The sequence below is a fragment of the Nerophis lumbriciformis genome, linkage group LG35 (assembly GCF_033978685.3).
Source record: "Nerophis lumbriciformis linkage group LG35, RoL_Nlum_v2.1, whole genome shotgun sequence".
Lineage (NCBI taxonomy): Eukaryota > Metazoa > Chordata > Actinopteri > Syngnathiformes > Syngnathidae > Nerophis > Nerophis lumbriciformis.
In genome coordinates, this window is record NC_084582.2 from 8448205 (window position 1) to 8464988 (window position 16784).

The following is a 16784-nucleotide window of genomic DNA, read 5'->3' on the forward strand; positions in this document are numbered from 1 at the left end:
TTTGTGGATGAGGAAAGTGAGAATGAAGGACTAGAGGGCAGTGGGAGCGATTCAGATAGGGAATATTCTGTGAGAGGCGGGTGGGACCTGATATTCAGCTGGGAATGACTAAAATAGTAAATAAACACAATATTAGCCTCAACACAACCAGGCTTATATTTAATATGCCACAAATTAATCCCGCATAACAAACACCTCCCCCCTCCCGTCCATATAACCCGCCAATACAACTCAAACACCTGCACAACACACTCAATCCCACAGCCCAAAGTACCGTCCACCTCCCCAAAGTTCATACAGCACATATATTTCCCCAAAGTCCCCAAAGTTACGTACGTGACATGCACATAGCGGCACGCACGTACGGGCAAGCGATCAAATGTTTGGAAGCCGCAGCTGCATGCGTACTCAGGGTACCGCATCTGCGCATCCAACTCAAAGTCCTCCTGGTAAGAGTCTCTGTTGTCCCTGTTCTCCACAGGCCAATGGTAAAGCTTGACTGTCATCTTTCGGGAATGTAAACAATGAAACACCGGCTGTGTTTGTGTTGCTGCGGCCGCCCGCAATGCACCGCTTCCCACCTACAGCTTTCTTCTTTGCTGTCTCCATTGTTCATTGAACAAATTGCAAAAGATTCACCAACACAGATGTCCAGACTACTGTGGAATTTTGCGATGAAAACAGACGACTTAATAGCTGGCCACCATGCTGTCCCAAAATGTCCTCTACAATCCATGATGTCACGCGCAGACGTCATCATACCGAGACGTTTTCAGCAGGATATTTCGCGCGAAATTTAAAATTGCACTTTAGTAAGCTAACCCGGCCGTATTGGCATGTGTTGCAATGTTAAGATTTCATCACTGATATATAAACTATAAGACTGCATGGTCGGTAGTAATGGGTTTCAGTAGGCCTTTAAGTCTTTGTATCGTTTCAAGACCAGGTAATATGTACCCTGACTCTCGCCAGACCCTTGTAGTTCGCTGAGCTCCACACAAGGATCTGGGCTCGAGGGCATTGCAAACTGACCTGACTCTCGCCAGATCCTTGTAGTTCGCTGAGCTCCACACAAGGATCTGGGAGTTCTCAATAGGAGATGTATTTCAGAAGACGGGGCCTTTTAAAAAAAAAATCATTGTATGTGATTGGATAAACCACTTATCGGTTATCTTGAATGACGTGCTACTTCAACCACTCAAATCGAAATCAACCCGTGACGCTGACGAGAGTGATGCTGGGAAATCCAAACCCGGTCGGAAGAAAAGCCAAAACATCCTTGCCACCAGTGTTGGGACTAACGCGTTACGTTACTGTAACACCGTTAGTTTCGGCGGTAACTAGTAATCTAACCCGTTATTTTTTATATTCAGTAACTCAGTTACCGTTACTACATGATGCGTTACCGCGTTATTTTTCGTTATTTTCTATGTAGTATCGGCTAGAAACAGAAGATCTGAGTGTGTTTTATTGAAGCGCTGCGGTGTCGTCCTTCTGTGTCACAAGGAAAAGAAGAGGCGTGCTTTCTGTGGGCTCCAAGACCGTAGTTGAGGGGGCCAGGGGAGACGTTCCTCCAGGGCCTGGCCCTATGTACTTCGGGGCTAACAACCTTCACCTTACCCGGAAGTGGGTTTTTACAGCTGAGGGTGAATGACGAGGCCGGCGGTTTGTTGCAACTTTGTGACTTTATTGGACGCAGCCAAGCTAGAGCACCTGCACGCACTCACTGTCGCCGTTCCCTCACCTCTCTCACCCATTCACTCACTGACGTCACTCACCTCACATGCTGTCATATCTTAAAGGGCCACACACACACACACACATACGCTACTCTCATAACAACTAACAAGACATCATGGCGAAGCCAGAAGTCGAGTTTCTTAACATGGAGACATTCTCAATACTTTTCTTTTGTCGAGCACAAAGAAAATAAAATTTTAGACAAATGTAAGTTGTGTCTTGGATCAAAGATCCTATCTACTTAAAGTTAAAGTGCCATTATGTTGCAACTATTTAAAATAGTTTTGTCAATTTGTTCTGGCCTGAAATAAATTGGCCCTTTGAAACATATCTTTGTCTTTGTGTGTTGTATGTAGACCACATTGCTTTCTGAGTTCAGTGATGCAAATGCATGTCAAGTTGATCAACAGATTGTATTATTCTCCAGTGCAATAACAGTACTGAAATGAAGGCTAAAAGGGCATTAATGGGAGCCTTAAAATAAAAAAAAGAAGTAACTAAATAGTTACTTTTCACAGTAACGCAATACTTTTTGGTGTAAGTAACTGAGTTAGTAACTGAGTTACTTTTGAAATAAAGTAACTAGTAACTGTAACTAGTTACTGGTTTTCAGTAACTAACCCAACACTGCTTGCCACCAATAAATGCCTTCAAAACTGTTCATCTTTTAAAGAATTAATATTCGATAGATTTGACAAAACAGTTGCAACAGCAGAATCAATGTCCGCACACGACACGTATCAAACAGTCGCTTCGGCGCTACGTCACATCTATGAAATCCCGCCCGCCGATCCTGATTGGTTAATTTTTTTTTGCTATGTTAAAGGAGTTTGCATTGCCCTCGATCCCAGATCCATGTGTGGAGCTCAGCGAACTACCGTATTTTTCGGAGTATAAGTCGCACCTGCCGAAAATGCATAATAAAGAAGGAAAAAAAACATATATAAGTCGCACTGGAGTATAAGTCACATTTTTTGGGGAAATGTATTTGATAAAACCCAACACCAAGAATAGACATTTGAAAGGCAATTTAAAATAAATAAAGAATAGTGAACAACAGGCTGAATAAGTGTACGTTATATGAGGCATAAATAACCAACTGAGAACGTGCCTGGTATGTTAACGTAACATATTATGGTAAGAGTCATTCAAATAACTATAACATATAGAACATGCTATACGTTTACCAAACTATCTGTCACTCCTAATCGCTAAATCCCATGAAATCTTATACGTCTAGTCTCTTACGTGAATGAGCTAAATAATACGATTTGATATTTTACGGTAATGTGTTAATAATTTCACACATAAGTCGCTCCTGAGTATAAGTCGCACCCCCGGGCCAAACTATGAAAAAAACTGCGACTTATAGTCCGAAAAATACTGTACAAGGGTCTGGCGAGAGTCAGGTTAATTGCAAACTCCTTCAAGATAGCAAAAAATAATGAACCAATCAGGATCGCTGGGCGGGATTTCATAGATGTGACGTAGAGCCCAAGTAACTGTTTGATTCAAACAACAATGCTGACATTGATTCTGCATATTTTCTTTGCACAAACGACATCGATCGACTGACATTGCTGCGTTGTTTCAGTAAAAGTTCTCTAACTTTTCGCTCTGTCGTTATCCAATATGTCGGCTGTTCTGTTTTGGATTTCCCAGCGTCGCTCTCATCAGCGTCCCGGGTTGATGTCGATGTGAGTGGTTGAAGTAGCACGTCATTCAAGATAACAGACAAGTGGTTTATCCAATCACATACAATGATTTTTTTTTTTTTTTTACAAGGCCCCGCCTTCTGGAATACATCTCCTATTGAGAAATCCCAGATCCTTGTGTGGAGCTCAGTGAACTCCAAGGATCTGGCGAGAGTCAGGTTAGGTAATACAAACCCTGTTTCCATATGAGTTGGGAAATTGTGCTAGATGTAAATATAAACGGAATACAATGATTTGCAAATCATTTTCAACCCATATTCAGTTGAATATGCTACAAAGACAACATATTTGATGTTCAAACTGATAAACTTTTTTTTTTTTTTTTGCAAATAATCATTAACTTTAGAATTTGATGCCAGCAACACGTGACAAAGAAGTTGGGAAAGGTGGCAATAAATACTGATAAAGTTGAGGAATGCTCATCAAACACTTACTTGGAACATCCCACAGGTGAACAGGCAAATTGGGAACAGGTGGGTGCCGTGATTGGGTATAAAAGTAGATTCCATGAAATGCTCAGTCATTCACAAACAAGGATGGGGCGAGGGTCACCACTTTGTCAACAAATGCGTGAGCAAATTGTTGAACAGTTTAAGAACAACCTTTCTCAACCAGCTATTGCAAGGAATTTAGGGATTTCACCATCTACGGTTCGTAATATCATCAAAGGGTTCAGAGAATCTGGAAAAATCACTGCACGTAAGCAGCTAAGCCCGTGACCTTTGATCCCTCAGGCTGTACTGCATCAACAAGCGACATCAGTGTGTAAAGGATATCACCACATGGGCTCAGGAACACTTCAGTAACTACAGTCGGTCGCTACATCTGTAAGTGCAAGTTAAAACTCTCCTATGCAAGGCGAAAACCGTTTATCAACAACACCCAGAAACGCCGTCGGCTTCGCTGGGCCTGAGCTCATCTAAGATGGACTGATACAAAGTGGAAAAGTGTTCTGTGGTCTGACGAGTCCACATTTCAAATTGTTTTTGGAAACTGTGGACGTCGTGTCCTCCGGACCAAAGAGGAAAAGAACCATCCGGATTGTTATAGGCGCAAAGTTGAAAAGCCAGTATCTGTGGTGGTATGGGGGTGTATTAGTGCCCAAGACATGGGTAACTTACACATCTGTGAAGGCGCCATTAATGCTGAAAGGTACATACAGGTTTTGGTGCAACATATGTTGCCATCCAAGCAACGTTACCATGGACGCCCCTGCTTATTTCAGCAAGACAATGCCAAGCCACGTGTTACATCAACGTGGCTTCATAGTAAAAGAGTGCGGGTACTAGACTGGCCTGCCTGTAGTCCAGACCTGTCTCCCATTGAAAATGTGTGGCGCATTATGAAGCCTAAAATACCACAACGGAGACCCCCGGACTGTTGAACAACTTAAGCTGTACATAAAACAAGAATGGGAAAGAATTCCACCTGACAAGCTTAAAAAATGTGTCTCCTCAGTTCCCAAAGGTTTACTGAGTTTTGTTTAAAGAAAAGGTGATGTAACACAGTGGTGAACATGCCCTTTCCCAACTACTTTGGCACGTGTTGCAGCCATGAAATTCTAAGTTAATTATTATTTGCAAAAAAAAAAAATAAAGTTTATGAGTTTGAACATCAAATATCTTGTCTTTGCAGTGCATTCAATTGAATATAAGTTGAAAAGGATTTGCAAATCATTGTATTCCGTTTATATTAACATCTAACACAATTTCTCAACTCATATGCAAACGGGGTTTGTATGTGCTCCACCAGGCTACGTCTAAATATGGTCACCTTGATGTAGTCTTCGTGTTAGCACTTTAGGTGCCTGTAATTCCAGCTTGATTGCAGGAAGCAGTCCCCCCGCATCCCCTCTCTCTTTGCACTTCCATTAGAACCGCAACAGCACTCACGATTATTCTTGGAACACACACTTCTTGTCCTTAGTGCATGTCGGGTAATCCTGGCTGCTCTGTCCCCTCATCCCATCCTCCCTCCCGACCTTCTTTCCTCTCCCCCGTAACCCCACCTCACCATCCTCCCCCTATACCCCTGGCGCTGGTCTGACAGTCAACGGCGGCTGGTCCACGTGGACCACCTGGTCGTCCTGCAGCGCCGTGTGCGGGCGAGGCTGGCAGAAGAGGAGTCGGAGCTGCACCAACCCCACGCCATTGAACGGAGGCACGTCCTGCGAGGGGCAAAACGTCCAGAAAAGTGCCTGCGTGGCCACCTGTCCAGGTAACTCCCAGGCAATCCCCCCCGACCCCGCTTGTCCTGTGGCACTCGGCTTTCCTTTCGGCTTCCTTCTGAATTTGTTTGCATCCTCTCATATTTGTTTTGGCCTGCAGCTCTCTTCTGGGATTTCCGCAATCAGACGTCCGCAGCTTTTTTTCAGAATCGATTAGTCCGCAGAAGTGATGTATCATCCCACTTTGTTCACATATCTCATTATCTTTTATGAAGACCCTGCGTTTATTTCATAGACCCCTCTGATTTAGGAGACATGGTCCCAGCCAGCCATACCACAGTGTCAGACCAGCTACTACATTTGTTATTGTTTGCTGCTCAAGCTGTGTAGTAAATATGGGCAATAAAAAGGTGAATTACGGCGTCCCATGCGCTGTTGTTTACGCCGTAAGAGTTGGGGGGTGCGTTTCATTTCCCTGCCCGGTCGCCCTCGTGAGAGGATCTGAGAGGCAGGGAGCGTCGTGCCTGATACTGAGCAACAGATATCGATCCTTTGTAGCCTGAGATGCAGCTTGCTTCAATTTCAGTCCTACTTTAGAGCACTGCCGGAGATAGCTGGAGAGCAATGTTCCCTCTAATTTTTCACGTGTGTGAGCAAACGCAAAAACTCCCTGAGCATTCAGTGGAGCCCATGTGAGCAACATCAGACGTGCACACTGTGGCTACCCCAGCAAAATAACAAGTTCAATCTCCATCCATCCATCCATTGTCTACCGCTTGTCCCTTTCGGGGTCGCGGGAGGTGCTGGAGCCTATCTCAGCTGCATTCGGGCGGAAGGCGGGGTACACCCTGGACAAGTCCCCACCTCATCACAGGGCCAACACAGATAGACAGACAACATTCTCTTATTATTATAATCAAATGACAGCAGTCATTTCCATGAGGTTATTTTCTAATATAAGTGTTTAGGCCCACTTACAATGACAATAACAAAAAATATTGTTTTTCATGAACTGTGTACTTGTATTGTTTGTCTGGATGGAGGTCCTGCTTTGGAAATAGTTTGTGCCCCTTTCAGACATTGCATTTAGTTCCCATTAAAACATTCACATGTTGCACAATGAGATGTAAGCAGGGGATCATGTGTACATTCTTGCAACTTTTTATTAGTATTTTTTTAATATACTAACAGCATTTCATGATTAATATTTATAAATTAAGATTCCGGACCACATCGTCTGCTTTTTGGGGATGATGTGGTCCTGATGGCTTCATCTGGCCAGGATCTTCAGCTTTCACTGGATCGGTTCGCAGCTGAGTGTGAAGCGACTGGGATGAGAATCAGCACCTCCAAGTCCGAGTCCATGGTTCTCGCCCGGAAAAGGGTGGAGTGCCATCTCCGGGTTGGGGAGGAGATCTTGCCCCAAGTGGAGGAGTTCAAGTACCTCGGAGTCTTGTTCACGAGTGAGGGAAGAGTGGATCGTGAGATCGACAGGCGGATCGGTGCGGCGTCTTCAGTAATGCGGACGCTGTATCGATCCGTTGTGGTGAAGAAGGAGCTGAGCCGGAAGGCAAAGCTCTCAATTTACCGGTCGATCTACGTTCCCATCCTCACCTATGGTCATGAGCTTTGGGTTATGACCGAAAGGACAAGATCACGGGTACAAGCGGCCGAAATGAGTTTCCTCCGCCGGGTGGCGGAGCTCTCCCTTAGAGATAGGGTGAGAAGCTCTGCCATCCGGGGGGAGCTCAAAGTAAAGCCACTGCTCCTCCACATCGAGAGGAGCCAGATGAGGTGGTCCGGGCATCTGGTCAGGATGTCACCCGAACGCCTCCCGAAGGGAGGTGTTTAGGGCACGTCCGACCGGTAGGAGGCCGCGGGGAAGACCCAGGACACGTTGGGAAGACTATGTCTCCCGGCTGGCCTGGGAACGCCTCAGGGTCCCACAGGAAGAGCTGGACGAAGTGGCTGGGGAGAGGGAAGTCTGGGCTTCCCTGCTTAGGCTGCTGCCCCCGCGACCCGACCTCGGATAAGCGGAAGAAGATAGATGGATGGATGGATGGATTAAGATTCCTAATAAATGACACTAGAATAAGCACACATTTGATTGGTAAATCATAGTGTAACGACCTGGAATTACACTTTATGTGTGGTGTTGGAGTTGTCCGACTTTTTGTGTGTCTGTAAATGCATCACTGGCTAAGTGCCATATGTGCATGTGTTGGCGCAAGTGAGAAAGAGCGAGCGGCTGCTGTTGATATAACAAAGTTGCTTTTGGTCTGGTTTGCACTGCAGAAAATGACCAGTTTTGCTAGATATCTTTTTTTTTACTAATGTTTTGGTGATGTGTTTATGGCCGACAATTAAGAGTTTTGCTCAGTAAAGTGATCGATGGAATTCATGTCCTCAAAGCGTCTCGACAGACGTTACAATATTTGAACAATGATGACGAAAACGGTTTTCTCTGTCGAAAATTGTTATGCGCTTATTTTTTAATTTGATTTTGTGCGTGGCATAGATTTGCCGTGCGCAGAGGACGCTTGAGCAGTGCGCAATTGCACAGGCGCGCACCTTAGAGGGAACGTTGCTGGAGAGTGAATGAAAACGGAGTGGAAGGTAGAAGCGAGGATAGGAACAGGAGCCCAGTGAGAATAGAAAGAACCCGATTGTATACAAACCACCAATGCATGTTTTGCTACCAGAGGATCAAACAGGGGATTTATTGGTTTGGACTGCAGGAGAAATCCCTCATGTATAAGTAGCACTTCTCACATGCTTAAAAGAGAGGTTATGTTCCTCCGCGAATCAAGATATCAGGTTACGCATCGCGCATGTAAAGACATCAGCAGATGTCTTGTGTGAGTGCAAGTAACCTAACCCGGCTAGTAGATGGAAGACAAAAGGATGGACAAAAATCGCATCTTGCTCAGTTAAAGTGCTATCTGGGGTGGATCTATTATTATTAGCTCAGTAATTGAATTAAATGAAATGGGCTGTCCAGGGATGCTTGACATTCCCCTGTAGCAAAAGCAGAATCCTGACCTCTATGAACATAAAGAGATTAATGTCACTCCTGCTATTGTTAGATGCTCCATAAGGAGAAAGTGTGGAATTTCAACCCTGATGGTGCAGTGGCAAAAGCTGCATTGTACCCAGTTTATGTAGTTAATGAAAAGACTAAGGCCTTGTTTGCACACCAAGTCTGATTGTTTTGCCCTAAAGCATGGGTGTCAAACTCCGGCCCGCCGTGTAATTTCACTTGGCCCGTGAGGTGATATCAAATTAACACTAGAGCTGGCCCGCCGATTGTACACCGCTAATTGTCATACTTGCCAAACCTCCCGGGAAACTCCCAAATTTCAGTGCCCCTCCCGAGAATTGTAACGTCCCCTTTTCGTCCAGTCCAACGAGTGCTGGCTCAGTTGCATAATATGTGCGGCTTTGGCACGCACTCAGAAGTGAATGCAACGCATACTTGATCTTCAGCGATACAGGTTACACTGAGGGTGCCAGTATAAAAACCTTTAACATTGTTAGAAATATACGCCACACTGTGAATCCACACCAAACAAGAATGACAAACACATTTCGGGAGAACATCCGCACAGTAACACAACATAAACACAACAGAACAAATACCCAGAACCCTTTGCAGCACTAACTCTTCCGGGACGCTACAATATACACCCCTGCTACCACCAAAGTCCCCCCCCCCCCATGAATATGAAATCTGTGCTGCAGTCTGCAGGTGTACCTAATGTTGTGGCCCAGCAGCGACTGCAGCACGGATTTCATATTTCATTCATTCACAACTCCTCCAACACGAACATTATCGTTTTTGCACTTTTGGCTTATTATTAAATAACTTTTTCAAATACATTCAATCTTGCACGTGGAAACTTTAAGTGTGGGCTTTAGTTGATATAACACTCCCGTCAGGGGGTGCATTCTACGCCGGGGGTGCATTATCCGGCACAACACCTGGAACATGACGCTACAAGGTGTGTGTATGTGTTTGTGTGTGTGGGGGGGGGTTTGGAGGTAGCAGGGGTGTATATTGTAGCGTTCCGGAAGAGTTAGTGCTGCAAAGGGTTCTGGGTATTTGTTCTGTTGTGTTTATGTTGTGTTACTGTGCGGATGTTCTCCCAAAATGTGTTTGTCATTCTTGTTTGGTGTGGATTCACAGTGTGGCGCATATTTCTAACAATGTTAAAGTTGCTTATACGGCCACTCTCAGTGTAAACTGTATCGCTGTTGATGAAGTATGCTTTGCATTTACGTGTGTGTGTGTACAGGAGCCGCTCATATCTTGTGACTGGGCGGGCACGTTGTTAGAAGGGATGAAAAGCGGACGTGACGTCAGCTCGTAGAAGACGTTAAAAGCTGTGCCTGTAAGTCACGCCCCCAAGACTGTGGAATACGAGATATAATGACTGATGAACACCTTCGTTCGATAATGAAGGTTGCCTCAGCTCAAAGCCTGAGCCCCGACATTAATGAACTAGCATCCAAGAAAAGATGCCAGGTATCTGGCTTGGGCACATCAGATTAGATTAGTGTGTTGCAAACTGAGCAGTTTAAAGTCCTGAATGGTTGGTTTATTCATTATTTTACCGGTATTTTCAAATTTATTAGCCTGTGGGAAAAAGTTAATGTTGATATTTACCTCAGAAGGCTGCAAATAGAAAAGAGCCATTAAATTTTTATTTAAATTGTATTTGATATGCCATTGATATTTTTTAATTGTTATTATTATTATTTGAAACTTGTTTGGGTCCCTATTAAAAGGTTAATTTGTTCAACCTTGGTTCAGTTTTAAACTTTGGCCCACTCTGTATTTGAGTTTGACACCCCTGCCCTAAAGTGACACAGATCGGATTTGTTTGCAAGTCTAAATGCCCCAAAGTGCTTCAAGTCTGATCTTTTCACATCAGATTCAGGCCACATCAGGAGTGTAGTCCAAATCCGATAGGAATCTGATCTTTTCAAATGTGACTTCAGTCTCTAGTCGAGTGTCAAGTGACTTTAGTGACTAAAGTTTGGTTCTTTTGTGAATTTTTTTTGGATCTACTGAAAATGTGACCAAATATGCTGGTTCAAAAGTAAACATACAGCAATGTTAATATTTGGTTACATGTCCCTTGGCAAGTTTCACTGCAATAAGGTGCTTTTGGTAGCCATCCACAAGCTTCTGGCAAGCTTCTCGTTGGATTTTTGACCACTCCTCTTGACAAAATTGGTGCAGTTCAGCTAAATGTGTTGGTTTTCTGACATGGACTTGTTTCTTCAGCATTGTCCACACGTGAGACTTTGGGAAGGCCATTCTAAAACCTTAATTCTAGCCTGATTTAGCCATTCTTTTACCACTTTTGACATGTGTTTGGGGTCATTGTCCTGATGATTTTAGGATGTCCTAAAGAATTTGGAGGTATTCCTCATTTTTCATTGTCCAATTTACTCTCTGTAAAGCATTGGCAGCAAAACAGGCCCAGAGCATAATACTACCACCACCATGCTTGACGGTAAGCATGGTGTTCCTGGGATTAAAGGCCTCACCTTTTCTCCTCCAAACATATTGCTGGGTATTGTGGCCAAACAGCTCCATTTTTGTTTCATCTGACCACAGATCTTTCCTCCAGAAGGTCTTATCTTTGTCTATGTGATGTCGGATGAAACAAAAATTGTACATTAATTGTATAAAAAAATAAACACAAAACGGATCACACCATGACAAACATGACAAAGTACTCAACAGGCTGCCTGGGACTTGGACCAGGAAAAGAAAGAACATGAACAATAAAAAGAGGCAGAGTAAAAGTTAGTAAAAGACAGTAGGTAGATAAAATTACCATGAATTAATAAGTAGATCAAATAAATAAATATGTGCAATATAGCTATGGTTTGTTTAAAAGAATAGCTGCGGCTGGAACAAAGCTGTTCCTATACCGAGATGTTCTGCATCTGGGACCCTAAGCCTCCGACCAGACGGAAGGAGTTGGAACTCACCATAAAGAGGGTGGGAGATCTCTGCTCTAATTGACTTGGCAATCCGCTGTACCTGCCGAGTGTACAGGGACTCCAAACTCAGCTGAGGCTCACCAATAAGTCGATTTGACCACTTGATTTTTTGGCTTAATCTGTTTCTCTCCTCCAGAGGCAGCTCTCCAAACCATGACACCAGACAAAAAGATAAAACCGATTCAATAAAAGCCCGACACAATACAGTCATCATGGTTTTGTCAACAGGAAGATATGACAGTTGTCTTAGACAGCTGGTGACCTCTTTTGCATACGGCATCACAGTTATCCTTAAAATTCAAAGTATTGTCAATAATGGTCCCAGAAAATGGATGGATGGATGGATATTTATAGGATTGCACAACGTTGACAGTGTGCCCCTAATAATGGTTCCCTCATGAGTAATTCCTGCCTGCCTTCTAAAATCAATAATCATATCTTGTGTTTTTAGATTGTTCACTTGTACAGTCGCGATCAAAAGTTTACATACACTTGTAAAGAACATAATGTCATGGCTGTCTTGCGTTTCCAATCATTTCTACAACTCTTATTTTTTTTGTGATAGAGTGATTGGAGCTCATACTTGTTGGTCACGAAAAACATTCATGAAGTTTGACATCACATGGTCAAAGATAAGACCTTCTGAAGGAAAGTTATGTGGTCAGATGAAACAAAAATTGAGCTGTTTGGCCACAATACCCAGCAATATGTTTGGAGGAGAAAAGGTAAGCCCTTTAATCCCAGGCACACCAAACCTACCGTCAAGCATGGTGGTGGTAGTAATATGCTCTGGGCCTGTTTGGCAACTCAGGAAAATGACAGTTGCAGCAACAGTGTACAGAATTGAGATCGAATTTAAAAAGTAAAAAGTAAATAATGGGGGTATAAATGGAAACAAAATAGAAAAATATTACAATAAGAATAAAAATAAAAAGCAACAATGAAAATAAAAATATAACAGTAAAATAAGAATATAACAAGAGAAACTAGGAAGTAGTGACCATGTTATGAAAAAGGATTGCACTGTTATTGTTTTGCATCCCCTGTCATCCTAGTACAGTTGTGATTTACCTTCCCGGTTCCATGACCCACCCTATCTTGCCTCTGATTGGCCTGTCCCTAATGTTTTGCCCTAATCTCAACCAATCGTGACTCATCATATTAAACAACCAACCAATCATGGATGTTCTTATACGTGCAAGCGCGTCTTGGAAGGAGGGATGGGAGGGATTTAGTAGTACCATGGAGTGTTAAGAGGGACAAGGAACACAACAAATAAACGATGTTTGGTCATTTTAACGTGAAATAAATTACATCGATATTACAATATTTTATTAATTCATATCTTGTTTAAAAATATATCGATATACCTTACACACTCGATATATCGCCCAGCCCTACTCAACAGCCATAAACAAATTAGACTATACTAGACTTTCTTATTATTGTCATTCAAATTTGAACTTTACAGTACGGATAAGAACACAATTTTGTTGCATTAGCTCATGGTAGTGCAGGATAAAAGAGCAATAATGTGCATATATAAATAAATAAATAGGTTACTGTACAGATAAATATATTGCACTTTTTCACATGCATCCACGTTTATGTATGTATGTTATATTGTCTTTATATTCCAGCGAGTTAATCCAGTTTTGGGGGGGAATCGAGGGGATTATTATGATGCGTTCAAGAGTCTTATGGCCTGAGGGAAGAAGCTGTTACAGAACCTGGAGGTTCTGCTACGGAGGCTGCGGAACATCTTTCTAGAGTCCAGCAGTGAAAACAGTCCTTGGTGGGGGTGGGAGGAGTCTCTGCAGATTTTCTGAGCCCTGGTCAGGCAGCGGCTTTTTGCGATCTCCTGGATAGGAGGAAAAGGAGTCCTGATGATCTTTTCCGCCGTCCTCACCACTCTCTGGAGAGACGTCCAGTCTGAGGTGCTGTTGGTCAGTAGGCTCTCTGTAGAATGTGTAGAAACCTCCCAAATATATAACACTATTTATATCCATTCCGACATTCTATTACTTTAATTTATTTCCACGTAAAAAAAAAGCTAATTTTTAATGTGTGGCAACTTTTATTTTATTTTGTAGTACAAACCCCGTTTCCATATGAGTTGGGAAATTGTGTTAGATGTAAATATAAACGGAATACAATGATTTGCAAATCATTTTCAACCCATATTCAGTTGAATATGCTACCAAGACAACATATTTGATGTTCAAACTGATAAACATTTTTTTTTTTTGCAAATAATCATTAACTTTAGAATTTGATGCCAGCAACACGTGACAAAGAAGTTGGGAAAGGTGGCAATAAATACTGATAAAGTTGAGGAATGCTCATCAAACACTTATTTGGAACATCCCACAGGTGAACAGGCAAATTGGGAACAGGTGGGTGCCATGATTGGGTATAAAAGTAGATTCCATGAAATGCTCAGTCATTCACAAACAAGGATGGGGCGAGGGTCACCACTTTGTCAACAAATACGTGAGCAAATTGTTGAACAGTTTAAGAAAAACCTTTCTCAACCAGCTATTGCAAGGAATTTAGGGATTTCACCATCTAAGGTCCGTAATATCATCAAAGGGTTCAGAGAATCTGGAGAAATCACTGCACGTAAGCAGCTAAGCCCATGACCTTCGATCCCTCAGGCTGTACTGCATCAACAAGCGACATCAGTGTGTAAAGGATATCACCACATGGGCTCAGGAATACTTCAGAAACCTACTGTCAGTAACTACAGTTGGTCGCTACATCTGTAAGTGCAAGTTAAAACTCTCCTATGCAAGGCGAAAACCGTTTATCAACAACACCCAGAAACGCCGTCGGCTTCGCTGGGCCTGAGCTCATCTAAGATGGACTGATACAAAGTGGAAAAGTGTTCTGTGGTCTAATGAGTCCACATTTCAAATTGCTTTTGGAAACTGTGGGCGTTGTGTCCTCCGGACCAAAGAGGAAAAGAACCATCCGGACTGTTATAGGCGCAAAGTTTAAAAGCCAGCATCTGTGATGGTATGGGGGTGTATTAGTGCCCAAGACATGGGTAACTTACACATCTGTGAAGGCGCCATTAATGCTGAAAGGTACATACAGGTTTTGGAGCAACATATGTTGCCATCCAAGCAACGTTACCATGGACGCCCCTGCTTATTTCAGCAAGACAATGCCAAGCCACGTGTTACATCAACGTGGCTTCATAGTAAAAGAGTGCGGGTACTAGACTGGCCTGCCTGCAGTCCAGACCTGTCTCCCATTGAAAATGTGTGGCGCATTATGAAGCCTAACATACCACAACGGAGACCCCCGGACTGTTGAACAACTTAAGCTGTACATCAAGCAAGAATGGGAAGGAATTCCACCTGAGAAGCTTAAAAAATGTGTCTCCTCAGTTCCCAAACGTTTACTGAGTGTTGTTAAAAGGAAAGGCCATGTAACACAGTGGTGAACATGCCCTTTCCCAACTACTTTGGCACGTGTTGCAGCCATGAAATTCTAAGTTAATTATTATTTGCAAAAAAAAAAAATAAAGTTTATGAGTTTGAACATCAAATATCTTGTCTTTGTAGTGCATTCAATTGAATATGGGTTGAAAGGGATTTGCAAATCATTGTATTCCGTTTATATTTACATCGAACACAATTTCCCAACTCATATGGAAACGGGGTTTGTAGTAGTAGCAACTTCCTTGATCATTTATGTAATCCGGTCAACTTTCTTTGTTTTCACTTAATCAAAGTGCGCATGCAAGTGACGTCAAAGTTACATTGGGCCTATCAGTCTTGTGGTGTGACAACACGAGGTTACCTGGGTATCTTCTCCTCCCTGTCCCAGTGGCTATGACAAGTCAAGCTGCCAACACCTGGAGAGGATCCCTCCTCCCCCAAAAAGTTAAAGTCCACCAGGTTGGAGCTTGATAGCATGATAAAACTGTTCTTTCCAATCACAAGTGGCATCGCTGCTCCACTGTCTACTCACGAACGTGCGCTGCAAGTCTGCCGAGATGAAGTGACTGCTCCATCATTTGTCAGCAAGCTCTCACACAGCCCGGCAGCGAAAAAGCCAAATGTATCTGAATCCTGCCTGGAACGCAGAAAAGGAGGCATGTGTGCGTCACGTTCACTGACATGGACAGCATCCTTGAGAGCAACCGTTTTGCTGTCCTTTTTCTTGGTATGGATGATGATTTACTGCTATTATTCAAGAAAAGCCCATTTCCAAAGGCAGAAACATACACAATACATTATTTGAGACTTGAAGAGTGGAACTTAAAAGGCATCTTCAGGCCTTTTTGTATTTGAGCTGTTGATTAGGTGGCAGATATATTGTAGCGTCCCGAAAGAGTTGGTGCTGCAGGGAATCCTGGGAATTTGTTCTGTTGTGTTTATCTTGTGTTGCGGTGCAAATATTCTCCCGAAATGTGTTTGTCATTGTTGTTTAGTATGGTTTCACTATATGGCACATGTTTATGACAGTGGTGGCGTTGTTTATACAGCCACCCTTTGTGTGACATGTATGGCTGTTGACTAAGTATACTTTTCATTTGCTATGTGTCCTAGACATCTTTAACCAAACACCATTATTAGCCCATCAAACGCAACAACATATATGCAAGGCCATTTTCAAGAAGGATATTTAAACTTCATCTTGTGAGACGATGTCGACCAACACTTCAGCTGTTCTGGCGCAGCCGTCGACGAGGGGTACCACTGAACACATACTTGCCAACCTTGAGACCTCCGATTTCGGGAGGTGGGTGAGGGGGGTGGGGCCGGGGGCGTGGTTGGGGCGGGGGCGTGGTTATGGGAGTGGTTAAGAGGGGAGGAGTATATTTACAGCTAGAATTCACCAAGTCAAGTATTTCATATATATATTTCAGTGTTCATTTATTTACACATATACACACACATAACACTCATCTACTCATTGGCTTACCACCAAGTGGTAAGCCACGTAAACTGACAGAGAAGGGTCAGCGGATGCTGAAGCGCATAGTGCAAAGAGGTCGCCGACTTTCTGTTAGTTGCTACAGAGCTCCAAACTTCATGTGACCTTCCAATTAGCCCACGTACAGTACGCAGAGAGCTTCATGGAATGGGTTTCCATGGTCGAGCAGCTGTATCTAAGCCATACATCACCAA

General features: G+C 43.2%; 1 protein-coding gene across 5 annotated transcripts in view; it reads left to right on the forward strand.

The window, feature by feature from the left end:
* Positions 1-16784, forward strand: part of unc5a (unc-5 netrin receptor A) — a 595272-nt gene that overhangs the window by 405674 nt on the left and 172814 nt on the right. For 3 of the 5 annotated variants that reach the window (XR_009811458.2, XM_061927514.2, XM_061927515.2), the window contains exon 6: positions 5505-5672. The exons of the other annotated variants lie outside the window; for them this stretch is intronic. Coding sequence is in view for 2 of the 3 variants with exons in the window: in XM_061927514.2 (XP_061783498.2) it covers positions 5505-5672 (168 nt within the window). In the remaining variant the exon portion in view is untranslated. The remainder of the gene's footprint in view (positions 1-5504; positions 5673-16784) is intronic. 5 annotated transcript variants of the gene reach the window in all.